Source organism: Ranitomeya imitator, chromosome 4 (assembly GCF_032444005.1).
Source record: "Ranitomeya imitator isolate aRanImi1 chromosome 4, aRanImi1.pri, whole genome shotgun sequence".
In the NCBI taxonomy this organism is placed as follows: domain Eukaryota; kingdom Metazoa; phylum Chordata; class Amphibia; order Anura; family Dendrobatidae; genus Ranitomeya; species Ranitomeya imitator.
This window is the reverse complement of record NC_091285.1, coordinates 133,638,518-133,654,376: the sequence shown is the minus strand read 5'-3', so window position 1 is coordinate 133,654,376 and position 15,859 is coordinate 133,638,518. Positions and strand designations below refer to the sequence as shown.

The 15,859-nt window shown below is 40.5% G+C and overlaps 2 protein-coding genes across 6 annotated transcripts in view; both read left to right on the top strand.

Annotated features, from left to right (window-relative positions):
- The window catches only part of ACSL6 (acyl-CoA synthetase long chain family member 6), a 330,780-nt gene that overhangs the window by 141,010 nt on the left and 173,911 nt on the right, over window positions 1-15,859 (top strand). The window lies entirely within an intron of this gene.
- On the top strand, window positions 1,216-7,153 carry LOC138675572 (uncharacterized). Its single transcript, XM_069763935.1, has 4 exons — window positions 1,216-1,464; window positions 1,561-1,677; window positions 1,917-2,306; window positions 6,985-7,153. The coding sequence occupies exons 1-4, from the start codon at window positions 1,326-1,328 to the stop codon at window positions 7,014-7,016; spliced, it is 678 nt and encodes a 225-aa protein (XP_069620036.1). The 5' UTR covers window positions 1,216-1,325; the 3' UTR covers window positions 7,017-7,153.

Below are 15,859 nucleotides of genomic sequence, written 5' to 3'. Positions count from 1 at the left end.
GTTAATCAACAGCCTGCTTCTTTCAGAAATTCAGCTGTATAAAAATTCCTGTTTTAATCCGGATATATCATGCCTGAGTTAATGCATGCATTAATTGCATGTATGGTTGTGTTCTGGGTGTTAACAGCAGGCGTGTGGTGGGGGCGTAACTGGGTGTGTTTCTGGGTGTTAACAGGTGAGCTGGTTTCTGACACTCAGGATAAATACAGGTGGCTGGCCCGCTAAAGTACATCAGACAACCACCAGAAGTCCGACCAGACTAAAAAAAGCAAGCTATTCTAAATGTAAGTATATAAGACAGTTGTGTTATTATTCGCAAATGCTTAATTATATTTAACTATGCATCTCTAAAACCATAATTAAGGGTGTTATTTGTCTAATAAGTTAGTTTTATACTGGAGGATAGCTGCATATTTAGTATCGTTGTATAATATAGTTTTACTGCATAAAACATATTCTGTGGTACATAATTAATATAGAAAGACTTATCCGCGGGCAACTATTATAACATAATTTATGTAATACAGTAGTTAATAACTGTCAATACGCCCTAACTAGCGCCTGCAGCGTTTACTTACTACATGTGTGTTGTTTAACATAGACATATTTATAGTCATATTTATACAGTAGCGGTATATTTAGTGGGGCTGTGTAATATAGTTTTACCGCATAAATCATATTTGTGGCGCATAATTAATATAGAAAGACTTAGCCGTATTACCCATGATTTGCTTAGTATAAGAATATTTATACACGGGGAGCAGTTTATTTGTTGGGGTATATAATTGAGTTTGACGAGTAGTGGTGTGTGGATAATATAGATTGCGCATAAAATTTACACAGATAATTTATTTTAGATGGAATCCCAACATTTTTCGGCTTTTTCCAGTCAAGTTGCGGATTCGGTAATAGGTATGTTTCAAGATTTATATACATGTATCTGTTAGTGTCCCATTCTAACTAAGGGCTGTTTTTATATATTATCTTTATATTGTTTATTCTTTCTTGTTTAAGATGAATTAATCAGGACCATCCCCGATAATCTAGATGAATTTACCAGGAACACCCCCGATGCTGTAGATGAATTTATCAGCAACTATAGCGATGATTTTTTAAACGGCTTCAGCGTGCCTACTCTGGAGTGTGATACACCTGGAGCTGAGTATAGTAACACTAATGCATGTGTCGCTGCTGTGTGGGATTTAACTCAAGGCATCATAGGTGCGTTGTGTGACTGCTGTGTATGTATGTGTGTGTGTGTGTGTATATAGCTTTTAAGTATTTAGACGTGTAAATATATATATTAATTCTTTACAGATGTCGACATGTTTCCAGAACCAACCACCACGGAACACAATCAGCCGCCTGTTGAGGAACTGATGTACCAGACCCCCACGCCGAGAAACAGCCCTGATTCTAGAGCACCTAAAAAACAGCTCGGACCGGCGGGCAAAAAAGGGAGAGGTGAGAATCGTATGAAAAGTTTTTTTTTTTTTTTTTGCACAACCGCTCTGCGAAAATCCACCACGCCTCTACTAAGGCCTGTATCTTTATTTATAGCTTGTAAACTGAAGCCTAGAAGAATTTTCACAAAAGAGAATATACCGGAGCTAATGGAGAGCATCGCAGAAGCTGCAGAAGACGCCACGGCAATCATTCACCACACATCGCTATCCCGTAAGTGTATATTTTGGTATACAGGCACAGTCTCTGTACAGTCAATGATGTACGTGCTTCATCATTGAGATCCATGGCCCCCACATATCTGACACATGTATAATCTATCCTGCAGCTAAGCGCAGCGGCCTGCGTCGGTCTCACACATATCTGGCACACGTATAATCTTTCCTGCAGCTATGCGCAGCGGCCTGCGACGGTCTCGCACATATCTGACACATGTATAATCTTTCCTACAGCTAAGCGCAAAGTCATGAGAAAAACACCTCCAGCACCTCTACAGCCGCTACAGATCACCGAGAATGGCGCAGCACAAGCGTGGCCGGCGATACAGACGGCTAATGGTTCTGTTAGAGCATATCCGCTATCACCGATCTGCGTGGTGCAGGACGCAGGAAACCCTGTACCGTCGGACCATCGTGAAATACCCCATTCAAGTACCGGTCAGCCATCGACAATCCGTGTGAATGACCCCGCGCCACTATATCCAGAAGTGCTCGAGGCACCCCGAAAACATAAGCGGAAAACAAAACATGTTACAGAGTCACCAACCGCATCCTGCGCCGTGGGTGCAACAGCCACGATGAGTCGTGAAGAGTATGATCGCGAGATTGATCAGCTCGCTGATGGTAAGCAACCATCCATAGAACCGCTCATTATACGTATGTCCCACACTATGCAACCGTCAGCGCCATGTGTAACGGGTCCTGCTAATGCCTCTGGGGCCGGGCCCTCAGGACCCTCTAATTTGGGTGACATATCTCATGTCTGTGTATCTAACTCTGTTAATGTTAAGAAACGGTCAAAGAGGTCGCGGCCGGATGATGTTAAGGGGTGTAAAGAGCTTAAGGTGTGTAAAAAGCCACGGATTCATGCGCCAGCTATAGATCTGCAGCATGAATCCCGCAGCTGGGACCCCGTTGAAATGCTTGTATTTCAGGAACACATCGGCCGCTACTTACGCTACAAACGCTGGGTCCCCAAAATAATGTTTTTTTGCGATACTTTTGAAAAATTATTATTAACACAAAACCCAACACAGGCTAATAAGTCCGAACTATACGCACTTCGGAGCCTGCTGCTGGATGGCGAGATAACAACTACAGCGACCCCATTATGACTAGATATGGTCGGCTACGGCATGCATAAACCGCCTAAACTAACACTACCCAGGTATAATAGGGCTAGAGTTATAAAAAGGGCTCTAAAATTGTTGGTCAGCGCTAGACGGGCGCTATGCTCTAGGAGGCGCCGTGGTGCCATGTGTCCTGCAATGCCTCTACAGTCACCACAGATGTCGTCACAAGAGTCAGAACAGCACTCACATAGTCCAGGCAGCTCTGCAGATGCCGCACAGGCATCTACACAAAATTCACAATCCGCAGACGCTGACGCTGCTGGTAATGTGCGGCGCCCCGATCATACAGTATTTTTGCAACACATCCATCATCATGAAAGGGCCCTCCGCAATTTCAACGGTCATATACATACAGATCATTTTAGATTTGTAAATTTGGAGCGTGTACGGTCATTTGAAGAGGGCTTGAATATTGTTCATGAAGGCATTCAGGCATTACTGGATAGAATCATCAGGGACATTGAACCTGGCGACTTTGTACAGTTAAGGTTTGATGCCGGTGATACTTTAGACCCTATTTTCACTACAAAACAAACCCGTGAAGATTTTAATTCCGAATCTTTTTTAAATGCTGTTGCCCGCGCACTTCAAAGTAACAGTGAATGCATATCATCCAATTCGCTAAAGCTAGTCGTCACCATCATTAAAAACCGACGCGGTGGTGTAAAAAGGCGCTTGAAATCTATAGCGAGCAGTCAGATCATTAAACAAAAGAGACAATGGCTGTATGATTTTAACAATTACAAGTCAAATCTGTGTTTGGCTGTCAGTGTGTGCGCCCTGATGGACGACACGGATGTCAGTGATGGTGTTTTACTGAACCGCTCTAAAAACATACACGCAGCACTGGGCATCCCTGATGATCAATTAGTGAGTTTTAGCGACATCCCTGCATTTGAAAAATATTTGGGGGTCACCATTAAAGTACTGTACTATAGTCAGGGCGATTGGCGTTACTTTGAGAGCGGTAATACAGCTAATGGCAAAACAGTATTCATATTGTTCCATGATAATCACTACTACGGTATCAAAAATATGAAGGGTTTTATCGGCGCTAAGTACTTTTGTGAGCTCTGCAATTCAGTGTTTCACCACAAAAACAACCATTCCTGTCAGTATTTTTGTAAAGCCTGTCAGAGAGAGAATTGCGTGGAAAGCGGTGCCGACCAACAGCCCAGATGTCCTGTTTGCAGAGTTTATTGCCGCTCGAGCGTGTGCTTAGATTATCACAAACAATTTGGATTAGGCGACCCAGCATTCTGCAGACTTAAAACATTTTGTGATAAATGCAACCTTTTTGTCCCCAGAAATAGTGAAACAGAGCATAAATGTAATGGTTTGCGCTGTCCTGTATGTCGCAGACATATAAATAAATTCGATGCCCATCTTTGTTACATGCGGAAGTATGTAGCACAGGATGAGTCAGATTGCTATATCTTTTATGATTTTGAATGTATGCAGGAGACAGGCACGCACATCCCGAATTACATTTATGCTACAACGCTGTATGGCCACCCCTCCTGGGAGTTTGAGGGCGATACCTGTACACATGACTTTGTACAGTTCTTTACAGGCGGTAAATTTTCAGATCATACATTTATTGCCCACAATGGTGGAAGATATGATGCATACTTTATTGTTAAGGAACTGATTTCTGAAAAACTACAAGTACAGTTGATAACCCAAGGTGGCCGCCTCTTGTGTGTGTCGCTACCCGATTTGTCTATAAGGTTCATAGACTCTCTAAATTTTATCCCCATGAAACTCAGTAAATTACCACAGGCCATGGGCTTTTCAGGAGGCAAAGGGCATTTTCCACACTTTTTCAATACCAGAGAAAACCAAAACTATGTAGGTCCCATACCTGATGTAAAATATTATGGGGTGGAGTACATGTCACCTGGTGAGAAGGTAGAGTTCCTGGAGTGGTATGAGACACAGGTAAATACAACTTTTGACTTCAAGGCCGAGCTAAAATCTTATTGCAAACAAGATGTTGAAATTTTGAGGCACGCCTGCGAGATCTATAGAGAGCGTATTATGCAGATGACGCAGAAAAATGTTAAAAAATACTGTAAGCGTCAAAAGCAAAAGATTGTAGTGCGCAGATGTGTTGATCCTTTTCAGCTCATCACCCTGGCCTCGGTGTGTATGACAATGTACCGGTTTAAATTTCTTCCAAAAAAGACAATCGCCATTTTACCTGGTGATAATTATCACAAGGCAAAAAAGCGCTACTCGACACCCGCTATACAGTGGCTCATGTATGTAGCCCACTCTGAGAACATCGACATACAGCACGCTTTGAGAGGCGGTGAAAAACAGGTCGGGAAGTATTTTCTAGATGGCTATGCCTATGTTAGCGGCCAGCACATAGCCTTTGAATTTCAGGGGTGTTTTTACCACGGTTGTCCCGTGTGCTATAATGAAAATGACACAAATAAGGTCACAAGCACGTCCTACGGACAGTTATATTACACCTTTTTAGCTAAAAAGCGTTACTTACAGTGTTGCGGGTACACAGTAAGACTGATGTGGGAACATGAGTGGAATGAAATGGTTGAAAATGATTCTAACCTTCAAACATTTCTTCGTCAGATGGAATTCCCCGCTCCTTTAGACCCCCGTGATGCGCTTTATGGCGGGCGAACTAACGCCATTAAGCTCTATCACCATCTGGAAGAAGGGGAGACTTTACACTACTACGATTTCACCAGTCTGTACCCCTTTGTAAACAAAACTAAAACATACCCTGTAGGCCATCCAGACATCATCTACGACAATTTTGGATTCATTAAAAAATACTTTGGCATTGCTAGAGTCAAGGTCTACCCGCCGAGAGATTTATTTTTTCCAGTTCTACCGGTAAAACTCAACAAAAAATTAATGTTTCCCCTTTGCTACACATGCGCTGCAAATTCCCAGGCAGATATTTGTGCCCACAGTGATGAAGAACGGGCGCTGACAGGCACCTGGTGCACTATAGAGCTCGAGATGGCGATAGAAAAAGGGTATCGGATCGCTCACATCTATGAAATATGGCATTTTCCTAAAACCACTGATGATCTGTTTGCGCCTTACATTAAATTACATCTTAGGGATAAGCAGGAAGCCTCTGGTTATCCTAGCTGGTGCACTGATGACGCCAAGAAACGGCAGTACATTGACTCTTTTCTTGAAAAAGAAGGTGTCCAATTACGGCCTGAAAATATAGCTGTCAATCCTGCTAAGCGCCAGATCTCCAAGCTTTTCTTAAATTCTTTATGGGGAAAGTTTGCTCAGAGATCTAATCTATCATGTACCAGCATTGTTAGGGATCCAGATGAGCTTTTTAAGTATTTGTTCCTGCCTTACTATGACATTTCGATGTTACATTTCCTTGATGATGACACCGCAACCATTAACTGGAAATATGCAAAAGGTCACCACACACTCAACAAAAACACAAACATTTTTATAGCGTGTTTTACAACAGCGTATGCTCGGTTAGAGCTCTATTCGCTGCTGGACCGGCTGCAGGAGAGGTGCCTTTATCACGACACAGACTCAGTTATTTTTGTACAGAGAGATGGTGAGTGGCAACCGCCTTTAGGCGATTACCTGGGGGAGCTGACCAGTGAAATACCCGATGGTACACACATCACAGAATTTGTATCCGCGGGCCCCAAAACTTACGGCTACAAACTCAACACCGGTAAAACTGTCTTAAAAGTTAAGGGGATAACACTAAATGTTGGTAACTCTCAATCTATTAATTTCAACAGTCTGAAAGATCTAGTTCTGGACTACCCGCGCAATTCTGCCGCAGAAACTCAGAAACGTATTGTCGTACAGCAGGCGTCCATTGTGAGAAATAAAAAGTACTGGGATATTGAAACAAGGCCATTACGCAAAACACAAAAGTGCGTTTATACAAAGCGGCGACTATTAGACGATTTCACAACATTACCTTTTGGGTATTAGTCGAGTATTGTGATGGATACGCGTCTGCAACACCCGTTCTCGTGCATTCTAGCAGGCCCGTCTAATTCTGGAAAGAGCTATTTTGTAAAACAGCTGCTATATAATATTGAAGCTAATTTTTCTCAGAAACCTGATAATATTGTATGGTTTTATTCGTGTTGGCAAAAACTATATGATGAAATCTCTCTCTCTTTTCCCCACGCCAGATTTGTGGAGGGTCTGCCGAATACATTCGTAGATGACGAATTATTCCCACCGGAGAAGGTGAATTTGGCGATTGTTGATGATCTCATGGAGAGTGCTAGTGAGAATTGTGAGATAGAAAAAGCCTTTACCAAGTATGTGCACCACAGAAATCTCAGCATTTTCTACCTGGTGCAAAACATATTTTGTCAGGGCAAGAAAAGCCGTACGATAAATTTAAACACAAAGTACATGGTGCTTTTTAACAACCCCCGAGATAAATTACAAATTTTAACTCTAGCTCGTCAGATGTATCCCGGAAAAACACGTTTTTTCCTAGAAGCTTTTGAGGATGCCACGCGGGAGCCTTACGGGTATTTGCTTGTAGATTTGAGAGCTAATACTCCTGAGGATCTGCGTTTAAGGACTGGGTTGTTTCCACCCGCGCTGCCCGCTGTCTATGTTCAGAAGAAAAAAACTTCTAAAAAGTGAATTTTACCAGGTATCAGACATTCTACGCTGTGGTCGTTGTGATGTAAAGATGTCTGAGAGGCTCCGGCGTAACTGGGCTCTCTTAAAAACCCTAGTGAAAGCAACCCCCGCTGTCAGAAAGTCTATTTTGCGCGATGCAAGCAATGATTTAATTACAGCCATAGGCGAGATTGCTTTAAATATCTTAAAAGGCAGGATTCCGCTGAAAGAGCGCCAAAAAGGTATATTAAAGAAGTGGCGTAAAGCTATAAGAACCCTGAGCGACAGGTCTCAGCCCATAAAGAAAAAGAAGCGCCTACTAAAACAGGCCGGCGGGTTTATCGGTCCTCTTTTAGCTTTTGCAATCCCAATAATAACAAGCCTGATCGCCGGAAGATAATGGAGCATACAACGAAAATGTATCTAGTCCCCAAACAGGAGCTAGACAAACTAAGACCCGGTACTACAGATAACATACGCGACAGTGTTATTCGGCGCCTTGATGGTGAGATTAGCGACATTTTACAGCGTCGTGACATTCCCGATGATGTGAAAATTAAAATGTATAGCGCTGTGCTACAACGCTACTTGGTACATACGAGGCACAGCTCAAAAGAAGTAACGGCTTTAAATCTCGTTAGCCCTCCTGATCCTGGTCAGCAGCAATTGCCAAATACCGACTCTGATAAAAATCATGAGATCGCTGAAATTGTCGGACATATAAACCAAAGATATAAAAAGAATGCTGAATTTTTACTAAACAGGCTGCTGCAGAATAAAAATGTCACAGCATGGAATAATAATGCTGAATTTATTTTCAAAGGATCCGTAATACCAGGGTCTAACTTACTGGATTTGGTACGTAGTACAACGCAGAGTCATGCTCTGAACAGTAGAAATTTACCACCGGGTTGGGATTCATTTATGCAGGCTATGGCCGAACTAAATATGCCGTCTACAGTTGTGGGTAACCCCGCTACTAGGAAGCTTTTAGATGAATTAAAAATTACCAACAGTGAGACACGCTCTGTATCTACACCGCTGAAGTTAGCGGCGGTTCCCCGTACAATTCAATCTTTACATTCCCCGTCATTAGGTACCACACGTGGAACTCTGCTACCTAAAAAAAGGTCTCTACCGATGCTGCAAACCATGTGGCTCACGATGTAAAGAATGTACTGGATAAATGCTGTACACGCCTTGTAACGCTATATTAATTATTTTGTAAGAAGTGTAATTGTTCATTGTACTATTTTAATGTTTTTACTTTTTATATTCTGTATGAATTTTTATAGTAATGAAATGTCTTTGAGATGCTGTTTTATTGTGAGAAATAAATCTTTTAAATTTTTTTTTACAATATCGTGTCTTTGGTTTTTATTCGTATAAAACACGCCGCTTCTTACTTGTGTTGTAACATTGGGTCATATTATAACTTGTGTTGTGACATTGGTGCATATCTCTTCTGTGTATATAAGGCAGCCACAAGGATAAAACCTGCTACAATGTGAATAAACACAACTTGCAATGGCCTCAGTAGATAACAAATAACTTTGCAGATGCCATCTTCAGGACACAAAAAAGAGAAAGCAAATATCAATTCAGGTACAATACAAGTACAAATGTGTTATAAAACAAAGTTCTGCTTCACAAAGATCACCAAACAGCATGAGTTTGTACAAAAATATCTGACCCTCAGATAACACAGCTGTTTTCTGAGAAAGCTAATACAAAAAACAAATAACCTCAGATGCCATCTTCAGGACACAATAACTTTTCTGTTTGTGAGAATAAACATTTATGGGGTACGCAAATACAACAACAATTGCTTGACCTAGGTGCTATAAGCCTCTGATCCACAGTTAACCTAATTTAGGTAATGTTCACCATTTAGTTAGTGTTTGAGAATACTTTTCACATAACAGGATGTAGGATTGCATACAGAAACATCAGCCCTATTCACTATATGGATACACTGTGAATAAAACAAAAGCTTACAGAATCAAACTCGGGGCTACGTATAAAATCTATTATAAAACAAATGAAAAAGGTGTTATAAACCACGTGTAAAATAAATACACGACTAGGCTATAATTATAAACATGTGTTATTCCACAAAATACGGGAATAATATCAAAACTACAACAAATTAAACTATATTAAACTATATCAAAAGGGGAAATCAAACAAGGAGGGACAGCTGGATACCAGCCGTCAGACAAGGGGAGGGGAGGGGTTACACATTTTGATACACTTTGATAGGGGCGGGGCACCTGTCAGATTGAGTTTGACGAAACATGGCTATTATACACTACTGCCAACGATAATCTCAGTCAAAATTTCCCTACACAGCGTGAGAAAACCACCGACTGACACATCGGCCAGGGCCTTTCTCTGGGAGAACGATGCAATATGCACTCTGAAATCAGATATGCATAATTAATATCTCCCCATAAATCAGTTGGCTTTCGCCCCATACACATTAGACAGTCAGCCAAATCTGTTGCTATCAGTTGAGATTAGTCTAATGTGTATAGGAGTCCATTTATATGGACTGACTGAGTGACTGGTGGCATGATAAGATCAAAGTAAACAAAAATTTCTCAGTGCGCACATGGTTATTGACAGTGCAAGTCCTGTTTACACAGGATGATGCACTGTTGAGAATAGTAAACTTTTGTGCTGCACAAAGCATAATTTCACCCTATAAACGAGCATTAATCGGGCAGTAGCAGCCTGTTTACATTGCAAGCTAATCGTGAAACAAGTATTTTTGAGAACGCTCATTCACGATTATCTTTCTGCAGAAATGCAGTTTAAGTGTGGCCTCCTGTTACCCTACTTTTGTCAAGAACACTGATAATGGTAGTACACACGGAAACGGACAATGGGGATGAATTACACTTACATGGACAGGATTATCAGATAAATTATCATCGCTCTTCCCTCTTGCCCTGGTGCATTGGCAAGTGAGGTAATAGTGTTGGGGTTGATGTCAGCTTTGTTTTGGCAGCTGACATCAAGCTTTTGGGTTAGTAATGGTGAGGCATCTATAAGATGCCCCCATTTCTATCCCCATAGTCATATTGTAAATAAAAAAAATCCAAATATTATTATTATTATTTATTGTTATAGCGCCATTTATTCCATGGCACTTTACATGTAAGGAGGGGTATACATAATAAAAACAAGTACAATAATCTTAAACAATACAAGTCATACCTGTTCATAACTGGAACAGGAGGAGAGAGGACCGCGAAGGCTCACAATCTACAAGGGATGGGTGAGAATACAGTAGGCGAGGGTAGAGCTGGTCATGAAATAAAATCTTTTAATTAAAAATTTAAAAATAAAAAGCACAGTTATAATCACCTTGATGCCTAATCCACTGAAGCCCATGTCACCTGTAAAATAATTAAAATAATAAACAACCATATCCCTCACCTGTCCCCAAAGTGAAGATAATCCTCTGATGCCCATGTCCCTTGTGAAAGAGTTTAAACAAATAAAAATAAACAACCATATTCCTCACCTCTCCAACGTGAAGATAATAATCCATTTGTCCATAGACGAGTGTAGCTTTGCTACATGTACTTGGCATACTGAAGGCTGGCATGATAAATATCAGGCAGCTGACACATGGGCTATGCACAGTGTAATTTTTTTCCTTGCACCCATTGACTTGCATTGGTGAATCGTATCCGCTATACGAGGACAATCGCAGTTTGCTGCTATTTTTTCTCGGTCCTATTTGAGCTAAGAAAAATCGCAGATGAGCAGGGACTCATAGAATAACATTACTCAGAGTGCATTCCGATTTTTTATCGAATTGCACTAGTCCGTTTCTCGCAAATGAGTATGAGCCTGGAGGCAAAAATTTAAAATGATCTAAAAAGTCCAGTGTCAGAATTAATGGATGATCCAGGATCAGAAACAGCACATTATTAGGAAATGTGCTGGAATGAGGAGTTTTACATTTTACAAAACACAACCACCCTTCATGTTCATTTAAAGGGAGCTTGTTGACAACTCTATGTAGAATAAGTTAAAATCAGTATAGGAGCAGAAATATGATAAACTAAAGTATAATTTGAATGTCAGTATTTCATTTACAAGTCTTATTAGTGTTTTTATGAATTTATAGAAAATCCACAAAGCACAGCATAAGCTGAAAGCTGGCTGGTGTGAGAAATGGATTTGTTACACTTATAAGAAAAGCGCTTGATTTTTTGAGTTGTATTAGTTTATGTACTACTAGATGGCAGCCCGATTCTAAAGAATCGGGAGTCTAGAATCCATATATACTTTATTTATTCAAATGTAAGAATAATACAATTAATAAATAATAGTAAGAAAGAACAAAAATAATAGGCAGTATATGGAGAAAACACCAAACAAAAGTTCAAAATTGGTGTGAAAATGTCACTGAACCACTTCACAACTAAATATATATAGTTTTGGTAAATGGTATTATCATTTTTTTTGACGAAATTCGGCAGGAGCTTGAAGAGCAACGTCACTGGGCCCGCCTCCACGCAGTAGAAACTTGCTGTGAGGTAAAAATTCAAAAAGCACACCAAAATGGCGGGCGGAGTGTGTCACAGTACGGCACGTTTCTGATTGGTCGCTCGCAGCAGGCGGCAACCAATCAGACACTGGACACTGTTGACGTCACTTATCTCCGGACATTAGCTCCGGACATTAGCTCCGGACATTAGCTCCGGACAAAGCCACGGAAGTTGGCACAAATTGCAGGAAGTAGTATTCTAGGCAATTATATATTAGATTCTTATGTCGCCACTTTTACCACCTGCTATGTGTCCTTGGAGTTTGGCAGTGCATCTACAATAGTATCTTTGCTATGATATTTCCAATTCCATGAGTGTGTAAGTCTGTGTGTCACAGAGCCCTTTTGAATAAAAATTTCACACCTACTTCGTAGACATAAAAATAAAAGATTCTGCTTCCTTCTGCCAGCTGAGGCGCACAATGAATATTGGTAATACAATAAACTCAATAATAAAACGGTATATGATCAGATTCTATCTCATGGTGGATGTCGTCAGGTAAAAATAGATATTTTACCTATCTTCTTGTCTATGGATCCAAACAGTAGAAGGGATTAAAAAAAAAATTGACATACGGGCAAAAGAGCAGCTACCATGAATCATTGGGGCAGGAGGTGGTATTAAAGGGTGGGTGAATGCTCCTCCTACGAATACTACAGATTTATAAATTGTACATTGTGTGTTTGTGTAGTTTGGTACAATTGCCCTGTGAAACGTTGAAAATAACATGCTTCATATTGTGATAAGAGATCACCTTTATACCATTGCTTTTAGCATATTACATAACAAGGGCACAATAACAATATCTATAAAACCATGTGAAACAGTCAGAAATTGATCATCAATTTTAATTGTGGAGTACTTTTCTCAGGGTAAGGATTAGATAGTAAATAGGTCAAGGCTGAGCAATGTTACGACAGACCAGCAAAGCCAAAAAGTGTAGGCTCTGTTCACGTGTCCTAATTAAACCAATCCATAGAGATGTATTGAATATGTGAAAAATAAACCAAAGTATGCCAATTGAGAACTAAAAGAAAAAATCAATAAATATATAAATCAAACCAGTGCTGTATCATAAAATAGAAATGTGAAAATACATTTGATGTGTCAGACTCAATAAATTATTTGAATAATTATATTTGATATGATATGAATATCATAATAAATATAATAAAACCCAAGCGCAATGAGTATAGTTACTGACTAAATCGTCAGAATAGCAATAAACACTGGTTTGTTTGACAATGTGAATCAAAAACAATTTAGCAATTAAACAAATGGAAACCATTAGGCATAGATGAAACCTTTAAAACTGACCTTCAGTCATAATGAGCGGCCACTTCCCGCTCTCCTGCCAAGCCCCCCAACATGCGTTTTGTGTACTGCTTCTTCAGGGAAAGACATGGAAGGGGAAACAGGAATGGTCTTATATGTTAGATTGATTAATAACCGTGACAACGAAAAGTCTGAGGCCTAATTATTGGACACCAGGACACCCCATCTTTGGAGGACAGATTTCCTTAATTAAAAGACCGAGAAATAGAAGTAATAATACTAACTCCAAAGGGAATCCAAAGTAAGTAAAATTGTGAATTTTATTAACTAAGCATCACGCGTCCATATCTTTGTTTAGAAAATATTTGCCGGAAGCTCAGCTCAGTCATCTCTCTCTTCCAAAGTGGTAGCTTTGCCTTTTATTCTTTTTCATCTTTTTTTTCTAAATTCCATATAAAATATAGTGGTGGTTTCCAAGCAGATGCTGCCAGAAGACTGGACTGGTCACTTTTTTTTAGCTGCTTTCAAATCCTGAAGCAGTTCAAAGAAGTTGCAAAAGATGGAACATACTGTATGCACAGCAAGGCATTTTGAGATTGCAGTGTATATTCTCTTTCATTTCAGCATTTTTACAGCTGTTTCATTTGGAAATTTGCCCGAAAAAGACAAAGTAAGCACATACCCTAAAAGGGCTTTTTTTCATCCAGGACAAGGGTCCAGGCTGAGGGTCATACAGTAGATGTTAAATCAATGATAGACCATCAATGTAAAATTCCTGGCAAATGGCGTTAAATGGGGTTTAATCATAGAAAACCCTCTTTACAACTGATTATTTTTCTGGGAAATTTGACGTTTCCTCTGTAGAGACATGATGTTCATGGGCTCTATCAGATCGTTTACTTAGTGGTTGTCTTGATGAGATTCCACTGTATGTATCCTAGTATATTCAAAATGCTTAGATCATACATTGCTGGAACTTCTGAATTTCTCAGATGTGACTGATAGTGGTGATAAACACACTAAGTACCAGATTGACAGGAGCAGAACAGTTCCACACTGCTCCGCTCATTATTGGATTTAGAAACTGATACTTTTCAACAATGCTGAAACAGGTTCCAGAATTCAGATTACACATTCCTGGGACATAAAGAGTAGTGTTGAGCCACCCCCCTAGTGTTCAAGTTCTGTTCGGTTCGTCGAACTGTGGCGTGTTCGACGAACACCGTCGAACCCCATTGAAACCAATGGCAGGCAAACACAAACACATACAAAAACATAGAAAACACCTTAAAAGGTGTCCAAAAGTTGACAAACTGCTCAGAAGACACAACAAACACATGGAAAAGTCACAACTACATATAGTCATGCGAAAAAAAAGAGGTGGAAGAGTAAAAGGAGGAGGAGACACAGATATAGGCATGTCATGCCCTTCTAAAATCAAGAAAGGCTGGAGTAAAAATCTAAAATCACCCTACCAACACCCAGACATCGTGACAAAAAAAATTAAAAAGAAATATCTTTAGGTAGAATGGCGGTGGGTCCATTCAGAACACTTTCCTTAGAAGACGAAGTGGTACCCCCATTGGGAGTTGTGCCAAAAAAGGAACCCAATACATTCAGACTAATCTAATCTAATGCGGGTAAATTAAATCCTGGTCTGGTTATCTGGCGTCGGTTTATTGACGACATTTTGTTCATATGGGAAGGTGTTATGTTTGCTAATGACAGGTGTTATGAAGGCAATCCAGAAACACAGTGTGCTTAGCGATCAGAGCGCACACAGTGATCTGACAAATACCCAAAAATACAAGAACGAGCTCTGAGACGTGGAAACTCTGTAGACTGCACACCTGATCCTATCCTAAACACAACTAAAAGCGGCTGTGGATTGCGCCTAACAACTACCTAGGCAACTCGGCACAGCCTAAGAAACTAGCTAGCCTGAAGATAGAAAAATAGGCCTGACTTGCCCCAGAGAAATTCCCCAAAGGAAAAGGCAGCCCCCCACATATAATGACTGTGAGTAAGATGAAAAGACAAAACGTAGGGATGAAATAGATTCAGCAAAGTGGGGCCCGATATTCTAGGACAGAGCGAGGACAGTAAAGCGAACTTTGCAGTCTACAAAAAACCCTAAAGCAAAACCACGCAAAGGGGGCCAAAAAAAAACCCACCGTGCCGAACTAACGGCACGGCGGTACACCCTTTGCGTCTCAGAGCTTCCAGCAAAACAAAAGACAAGCTGGACAGAAAAAAAGCAACAAAAAAGCAAAAAGCACTTAGCTATACAGAGCAGCAGGTCACAGGAACAATCAGGAGAAGCTCAGATCCAACACTGAAACATTGACAAGGAGCAAGGATAGCAGCATCAGGCGGAGTTAAGTAATGAAGCAGTTAACGAGCTCACCAGAACACCTGAGGGAGGAAGCTCAGAAGCTGCAGTACCACTTGTGACCACAGGAGTGAATTCAGCCACAGAATTCACAACAGGAAGGCTCCCAGGTTGAGCTTAGTACCTTTCTTTTGGGGCTTAATAATAATTCTTATGGCCTGGAATTTACATCCCACACAAGTCCTGTTGAAG